Below are 8,682 nucleotides of genomic sequence, written 5' to 3'. Positions count from 1 at the left end.
GATGGGGGATGGGGGTAGCGAAGTGATAGCCTTTTTGGGAACTCACGTTCAGAGAATCTCACCAGTTCACCTATGCCGTCGCCATCTTGCCCCGTCTCCGGCTATTATTATTAACTCAGTTTAACTTGCATGAGTTTCTTCTTTTCTTCTAGAGGAGGGGGTAGGTGGGGAAGGCCGCTCGCGGTGAACGTTTCGAGGCGGCGGAGCTCCACGGTGGCTTGAGATCGAGGGTGGGGGGCGCGACGGGTCGGCCCGGCGGGGCCCGCGCGAGGAGAGGGCTCCGGGCCGGAAAGGGGCGCGCGTGGCGCCGGGCTGCAGGCGTCCCGCCGGCGCGGGCTGGAGGCTGCAGCTCGTCGGCCCCGATCCAAACTATCTTAAGATGTCACATGGGTTAACTATAGTGTTGGAGAAAGCAGGAGCTGTAATATTTGAAACAGATTAGAACAGCACATGGACCCCCAAGCCCAGATCCAGGGCAAACGTGACTGAAACTGCTTAAGAATCTGCACTTGGCTGATCAGAAGGGCAGTGTAGGAATTGGCTCTGAAAATGGAGCCTTAATGCATCATAAAGAATTTCCAAAGGAGGAAGTAGGATTGGCATGTGGGCATGAGAGGAAAGATTCCCTAGAAAGATGCTAGCAGAAATTTAAGTGCCTGTTACCAACTGCAGGTTCTTAGGCTCTCATGTAATAGAAGTGGACACGGGAACAAACAGCTTCCCAGAGGAGATTTTATTGGGGGCTTGTACAAGGGAGACAGCGCAAAAGGAAGAGTCTTCTCACTGGCTCCCTGAAGGGGGCTATCCCAGGCCTTTTATTAATAAGGGAAGGGGTGTAACATCAAACAAAATGTATGTTAGCCTGATCAGGAAGGGGTTCTGACTACACAAGCATAGTGTATGTACAAAAAAGGCTTCATATGTACAGAAAATGGAGGTAAGCCTTACCTGGGGTGGGGATTATAGTGAAGCAAGCATTATAGTCAGACACCCTCTGGTCCTTGTACATATATGGGAGAGGGACAGATAGGGGACTATCGTCCCAAGCCAGATTTATGGTAAAACATCGCTTATCTTAATGGGTGCTTTCAATGTTGTGGTGTGTATAATGGCTCCAGCTGGAATGTTGCTGCAAAATCTGGTGGTTTAAGTACATGAGGGAGGCCAAGTTCTATTGCTACTCTGTCTCATGCCCACGTATCAAAGGATGTTCCTACATCCAGACCCTTGTGCCAACAAACAAGCCTGCCTGAGAACAAGAGGGCTGCAAACCAGAAAATGACCTAAATAGCACAATACCTGAAGTTTCCACCAAACCCAGCATACAAGAAGGCCAGCTGTCAATTCAGGGAGCAAAACTTCCAGACCCTCAGTCCAGGAGGCTTGGTGTGGACAATTCACATGCCCCTGAAGGGTGCGTCAAAGACCCTTTAAAAAAGCCACAGAAAAGGCTAGGGCTGGCTGACCCTAGAGTACCTGGAGCATTAAGTGTACTACAAGGACAAATGTGAGGGCAGTGATCTGGGAAGAACCAGTTCACAGACATGGGAGTCTGTCTCCGTTGGCCATTTGCCTTGAGTGTTTCTGAGACTCCGTGTTGCAAATAAGAGTCATTGTTTTGTCAAACTTATGATGTGCTATAGACAAGTTAAAGACACAAAGTGACCCAAGGCTGCAATGTGGCCTCCTCCTGAAAGCAGGAGTCCCCAGAGGTGAGGTCGGGCCACAGCCATTCCTTGAAGATGCCCTCTTTAATATCTCCCTCTTACAACATGGAACCAGTGGCACTGGCTCCTACCTCACCCCAGAAGGCAGAGGGCTTGGATTTTCTAAGATGACAGGGGTAGGTCATTAGGCAACACATTTACTAAGCTGGTCAATTTGAACTGGGAGAGGGAAGTGAAGGAGAAACTGTAGAAACACTGGCCTAGTTCCATTTGCTCCGCATTCCCACCCCCAAGTTAAATGATGCCAGGACCCCTTAAAGTAGAGACATGAAGTATCTGTCAACTAAAAGTAGAACTACCATTCCATCCACCACTCCCATCACTGGGGATCTACCCAAAGGAAATGAAATCATTTTATCAAAAAGATACCTGCATTCATTTGTATGCTTAACACAGCACTATTTACAATAACAAAAACATGGAATCAACCTAGGTGTCCAACAATAGATGACTGAACAAAGAAAATATACACCATGGAATACTATTTGGCCATACAAAGAATGAAATCATGTCTTTTGTAGCAACGTGGATGGAACTGGAAGTCATTATCTGAAGTGCAACATGCCAGGTACAGAGAATCAAATATCAAATGTTCTCACTCACACATATTCATCACACATCTCACTCATGTTGCAATAAAATAGGCAACACCCTCAAACTGTGACATCTAGGAGAACAACTGAGGGGAGCTTCTGTTTCCAAGACTGACACAGATGGCACAGTGGCAATACATAGATTCTTTTTTTTTTAGTTGGAGTCTCACTCTGTCACCCAGGCTGGAGTGCAGTGACATGTTCACAGCCACTGCAGCCTTGACCTGCTGGGCTCAGGTGTTCCTTCTGTCTCAGCCTTCCAAGTAGCTGGAACTACAGACACATGCCACTATGCCTGGCTAATTTTTTCATTTACTGTAGAGACGAAGTCTCACCAAGTTGCCTAGGCTGGTCTCGAACCCTTGAACTCAAGCAACCTTCTTGCCTTGGCCTCCCAAAGTGCTGGGATTACAAGCTTGAGCCACTGCGCCCGGCCAATATATAGATTCTAAAAAAATGTGTTTGCATGCACTTAAAGAGTGAAAGGATGGCCAGAAGGGTGAGGTGGTGGAGAGGATCAGTGATGAGAAATTACCCAGTGGGTACAATGTATATTATTTGGGTGATAGATTCCCTAAAAGCCCTGACTTGATACTATGCATGTGACAAAAGTGCACAAGTACCTCATACATTTATACAGATGAAAAAATAATACATAGATAAGAATGTTACATGCAGTGGCCTCTCCATAGTTGGTATTACCTCTGTGAAGTGCTGTCAACTTCCTCCCTTGATCACTATCAAATTTTAGCACATTTTGGAAACTGCTTTCAGGTAGTTGGGTGGGAGCAAGGAGTGTAAACTCAGAAGCCATGATCTGGGAAGGGTCCAGCCCCCTCCTTACCCCAGTAGTGAACAGGAGGTGACCTGCTGTACACATCCATTTCAAAGGTCTGTGACACATTTGGCAAAGAAGAGGATTTGTAATTGTGTTCTGAAATCGTATGTCAATCCAAGAGGATATAGGGCTAGGGTCATTTGAGCTTTTACAAAAAGGGTTGGGTATGGGAGTTATAAAGTGATTATGGATTCTGAAATTCACTTACTCACTACCTTATTGCTACGACAGTAGCCTGAATGTATCAGATGAACTGTTGCCCTCAGACTAAATGAATGGGCATTAAAACTGCACACACACACACACACACACACACACACACACACACACACACCACTCATTCACACATGTGCACACACATACTATCATTGCCACCTTTGCATCAATGACACCAAAATGAAATTTAGCAGATTTTAGGGGTTTTCTTTATTTGAAGAAATTGTATGTTAAACCATTGAAAAGGATAAAAAGATGGTTAAGAAAACCCTGGATTTCAAGAACGATGAAGGCGAATTTTCTTTGTTTCGGAATCCAGCAAGCAGATGGTTTCTCTGAAGGAGCCTGTCAGTAATGGCAGTCTGGAAAGGTAAGTACAAGATGGTTGGTAGGATCACCACAAAAATGAGGGATCCTGGGTAAGAAGCTGGGCGGGCTCAGGTGGTAACAGGTCACTTCACCCAAGAGCTTCCTACTGAAGGGGCCCTCCTCCTAGGGTGGTTTCACAGAGACGAAATCCCCCCATGCCAGGCTGAGTATCCAATGTGGAATTCATTCTTCCCCAAATAACTGGAAAGTTTCCAAGTGAACCTTTAGGTCAAGTTAACCAAAATCACTCAGAAAATCCTGACAGTTAAAAGTTTTGCTGTTTGGAGTACTTTGATGCCGTAAAAAAGAAGAAAACAAAAGTATCCTTCAAAGACCAGAGTGCTCTCCCTTCCCATTTTTGGGGATATGCTTGGTCTTGTTTTTATCTTGCCAAACTCCATGTCAGGAACTCATAACAAAGGGGTATGGGAAGGCAGACAAATTCATATCTGAAGACAGGACCCTCTTGGGACTGCAGGACATTGTAAGTGATGTTTGTCACTCAAGGTCCCATGAAAGAGGAAGATACAGCCCACAGCAGGTGGGGGAGGTCTGCTTTATTCAGGCCCCTCCCTGGTGCCCAGCACAGCACATGGCACTTAGTAGCATCCAAATGACATGGATCAAATTGCAATAAAATAGGCAACACCCCCAAACTGTGACACCTAGAGCAGCTGGGGGGATGCTGTTGTTTCTAGGACTGTCATAGACAGCACAGTGGCAATGGTGGAGGTTCTGTACTTATTGAAAAGATGCTGCCTGTGTTCAGAACATTCTAGAATTGCCTTCAGAATCTCACTGGGTCCCACAATTCTGGCCTCAGAGGGTGTTGAGGCCTCTGGGCAACTCCTGCCCCTGATCTCCCCTTCCCACCTACAGAAGAGAAATGGCAGCCCCACCACGGCATTACCTTCCACGGACTGTGGGAAGAAGCACCAGGGCACCTGGAAGACAAGGTTGGAGAAGCAGCAATTGCGAGCGGCGCAGTCCTCTGGGCTGATGTCTGGGTAGCCACAGTTGTTGCGGGCCGAGACCTCCATGACGCACTGCTCCGACTCTGCTCACGGGAGGGCGCGACAATTAGACCAGCAGCTTACTGGAAATCTCCATTTCTTCCTCTGACTCCCCACATCCCCCCAAACATGGCTGGATTTACAGCCTTCATGTATCTCAAGGAGATGCCTGGGACTGCATCCCTTGGGGACCGTCGTGCCTAGGGACTGTATGTCACCCAATGATTGACTGACCTGTCCTCCCTAATGATGGGGTGTGGTCATGAGTCAGAAGGTCTAGGATACCACGGCCTTGGGGAAATCATCTTTCCTGTCTGGACTAAGTGTTCTCTGTAAATGGGAGTGTCCCACTATGCCAAGGTGACAAAGGTTTGTGGGAACCTTTTAAGGATACAAAGCTTTTGGTCAAAGTACCGATACCAGGCTTCACTAACAACTAACTGTCTGTCTGGTTTCCCTGCCTTTCTTGTGATCTGTGCCGATTCTGTGCACACAGGTGTGCTTTGCACAGGCAACTTTCTCAGCACACCTTGGCACTGAGACTTTGTAACTCGATCATATGCATGAACAGAAAGTTTGTTCCTGAAAGAATCCTAGAAGTCCTAACTTGCTTCCTTACCGTTTGGGTCTGTTAGCCATTATGTTGCTGGTGTCCTATTAAGTATTTCCATTTCCTTCCACATAAAATTTTAAAACTACAAGAGACCTAAGAAATATTTTCTCTCAAATAAAGAAAAACTGACGTGTTCACATGTATGTCTGCCAATGAGCAAATGGGGCATTTTCGTCTGCCCCATCCATTTCATAATCAACTGGGAGAAAATGTAACAAATGGTGAATTTAGGTAAAGGGTATATGAGACTAGTTCCTGGACTAACCAGACTAACCAGACAGTTCCCAACTAGCTTTAGACTAAGCAACCAGAGCTAGCCCCAGACTTACTGACCCAAGCTAGCTCCAGACTAACTAATCCAAGCTTGCTCCAGGTTAACCAACCCAAACTTGCTCCAGTTTAGCTAACCCGGGCTAGCTCCAGACTAACTGTCCCTGGCTAGCTCCAGGCTAACTGACCAGGGCTAACTCCAGACTAACTGACCTGGGCTAGCTCCAAACTAATGGCTGGGCCTTCTCAAGCCCCTGCTCTTAACTCTGTCCATGAAGCCAAGTTCTGGGCTGCCAGTCATCAGGCCAGGAAAAGAGTCCGGCTTCCCCAAAAGATTTACCTTGCTTCGGGAGGGGGTAGAAACACCAGGGAACCCCAGCGACATTGGAGTCAAAGCAGCATCCACTCTCAAAGCACTGGTCGCTGGTGATGCCCGGGAAGCCACAGTTCTTCCTGTTTTGGGGGCTCAACCTAGAGCACTGGCAGGGGGCTGTGGAGAGACCCTCGTCAGCCCCATCAGGGTATACCAGACCATGCTGTCCCCCTGCTCACAGGTGATGACTTTGGGATGTCTCTATCACCCTATTTCCACATGGAGAAATGCAAAGTCTTATCTTGTCCGTACTGGAACTATGAAATTTCCTCCCGAGAAACTGACAAGGCTTTACTTAACTTGTTTTGTTGGTTAAAAAAAACCCAAAAAACTCTTCTGGAAGAAGGTGAGCCGATGGATCCAGGCCAACGTCAAGGTGACAGGTGAGTGCCCTGGGACTCTGGGGACCTTTGGAAGGGCTGTCCTCCTGACCCTGCACCCACCAGCACCTGCAGCCACCCTGCCTCTTCCCAGGGAGAAGGCCCATCTTGGAGACCTGACCCCCCTCCTGAGTAGCAGGAAATCCCGTTTGAATAGCATACACCAACGTCACCCATCTTAGGATGCCTTTTCAGTCACTTCCCCATTCAAGTTGACTTATGGTTCTGCCTTTACCTTTAAGGTAAACAACAAGAAAGTGCATACAGAGACCCACTGAGAGGGAGGGAGGCCCTGCAGGGAGCAGGGGGCTGCTTTGGGCCCTCTGCCCCGGGGCACCAGCAGGTTCCCAGCTCACTCCTGAATGCTCAGAGGCTGAACCTTGGAGGGTGACTTACGCCTTCACTGAACCTTGGAGGGTGACTTACAAGGTTTCTGGCCCCCCACCAGGGCACACAGCCCCAAGATGAGGAGCGCTGCCAGAAGCCAGGTGTCTCGAGGTCCCATGTCCAGCTCAGCTGCACCCCAGGGCGGCCTGCAAAATGTACTGCTCTCCCTGCCAGGGATGTTTTATAATCTCCCCTGTGTTTGCTCAACAAGCACAGATAACCTTCCCTCTGCCCCAAGGCCCCAACGCTTCAGACCCTTTGTTAGGAGAAGGGCTGAGATAGCCCCACAGCACAAGCCAGGAAGCCCATGGCAGCCGTGCCCTGCACAGGCGAGACTTCCGGGCTAGGGTGCCGTGCCCCTGCGTGGCGAGGCCTCCCCCTGCCCTGGTCAGGGAGTCAAGTCGTGCCAGGCTGCCAACGTGGAAACTGCTCATGTGCAGGCCTGGGGCTGGGCACACACAGGGTCACGCCCAAGAAGGGATAAGCCATGCACTTCTCCTGATAAAGTCTGTGACTACCACAGGAGTTTAGAAGATAGTGGGGCCAAGGTGACTGGGGAAAATGAACAGGCCAGAGGAAAGTTCAGAGAAGACCCCTCCCCTATGAATGGGAGCATCAAGGCAGAGGAGGGAGACTTCCCTCAGGGATGTGTCTAGAGCCCCTCCAGCCAGGACACAAAGGCCCCTTGTCCCATCTTTGGCGTGAGAGCTGTTCTCTGTGGCGATGGGGCTGACAGGCAGTGAGCAGCCTGGGATGGGCAGTTTTTAATAAGCTCTTATTTAGCCAACCCTGAAATTGGCCATTTTTCTTCCACAAGAACTTTCCACATTTCCTAAAAGATGGCACCTGGAACCCACCCTTCCAAGACTAAGATGCTCCTGAGAAGAAGTCTGTGTCCTGGAGACAGAACAGAAGCCAAAGGGCAGATAGAGAAAGAGAAGAAGACATGGTGGAAAAGACAGAGGGAGGCCTGAGACTCTTCACACCAGAGAAATGACAGGAGAAATGACAGTTACTAACCTGTGACTGATGGTGGAGCAGTCAGTGGCTCAAAACCCTTGGTCTAAGAGCATGTGCTGTCCTCAGGGCCCAGACAGCAGGCCTCTGTCCCCCTGGACTCCTGCTGAATCCAGCTAAAGGCCCTCCAGACTATTTACCCAAGGAGCTACCATGGGGACTCAATCTTTGAACACCCCCACCCACATCCCTGTTGTCCTTAGTCACCACCAAAACATAAGTGCCCGAGTCATCCATTCTCTCCTGTACTCCCAGTCCCACTCCCACTCTCCCCCCACTTACTCCCCCTTACCCGATTTTCCGTTGCCCATCCTAGCCCTCCCAGATTCCTGATAAGACCGCCAGCCCTGTGCTAGAGATCACACATCATCGCCCATCTGTCAGCTTCCCAGCCTCTCCTGGCCCCAGTGGAAGCCACGACTTCCCAGAGGTACTTCCTTCACATCTGTCTCAAGAACGGGGTCGGGTCCCCACCCATGGCACCAACTGCCCGCAGCACCCAGTGCTTTAGTGAAAATTAGAAAAAGGCAAAAAAAAGGGCACATTTTCTTCAAGACAAGTTGCTTCCACTTGTGAGGAAATCATTACACTAGACAGGCTGCCCGCAATATGAGTGGTACACTACTTGAAAGAGGAGCTGGGCTCACTGCACAACTTCTGCCACTGTATTTGGTGGCTGCGCTCCCATCACATGGGCTCAGGCTGGGGAGCTGGGCATTGACCTTGAGCCCCAAGCCTCCACTCTAGTGCAAAACCCATGCTCCCTGGGGATGTGGGTTGTGAACAGCACCACTTCCAGAGCCCCTGCCCTACTGCCATCAGCCGACCACCACACACCAGTCCCTTCTGTTAGGGACTTTAGCACTGAATTCCCTGTATTCCTTGT

At 49.2% G+C, this 8,682-nt stretch overlaps 1 protein-coding gene across 1 annotated transcript; it reads right to left on the bottom strand.

Annotated features, from left to right (window-relative positions):
• Positions 1–148: 148 nt before the first annotated feature.
• On the bottom strand, positions 149–6,929 carry LOC103272707 (trefoil factor 2). Its single transcript, XM_008070191.2, has 5 exons — positions 6,819–6,929; positions 5,980–6,129; positions 4,654–4,800; positions 3,165–3,254; positions 149–369 (listed from the first exon to the last, which is right to left on the bottom strand). Exons 1-5 carry the CDS (start codon positions 6,895–6,897, stop codon positions 149–151), a joined length of 687 nt encoding a protein of 228 aa, XP_008068382.2. The 5' UTR covers positions 6,898–6,929.
• Between the last annotated feature and the right edge of the window lie 1,753 nt (positions 6,930–8,682).

Source organism: Carlito syrichta, unplaced genomic scaffold (assembly GCF_000164805.1).
Source record: "Carlito syrichta isolate Samal-C Ts95f unplaced genomic scaffold, Tarsius_syrichta-2.0.1 Scaffold313176, whole genome shotgun sequence".
NCBI lineage: Eukaryota > Metazoa > Chordata > Mammalia > Primates > Tarsiidae > Carlito > Carlito syrichta.
Note: the sequence above shows the minus strand (reverse complement) of the source record. Positions and strands in the feature narration are given on the sequence as shown.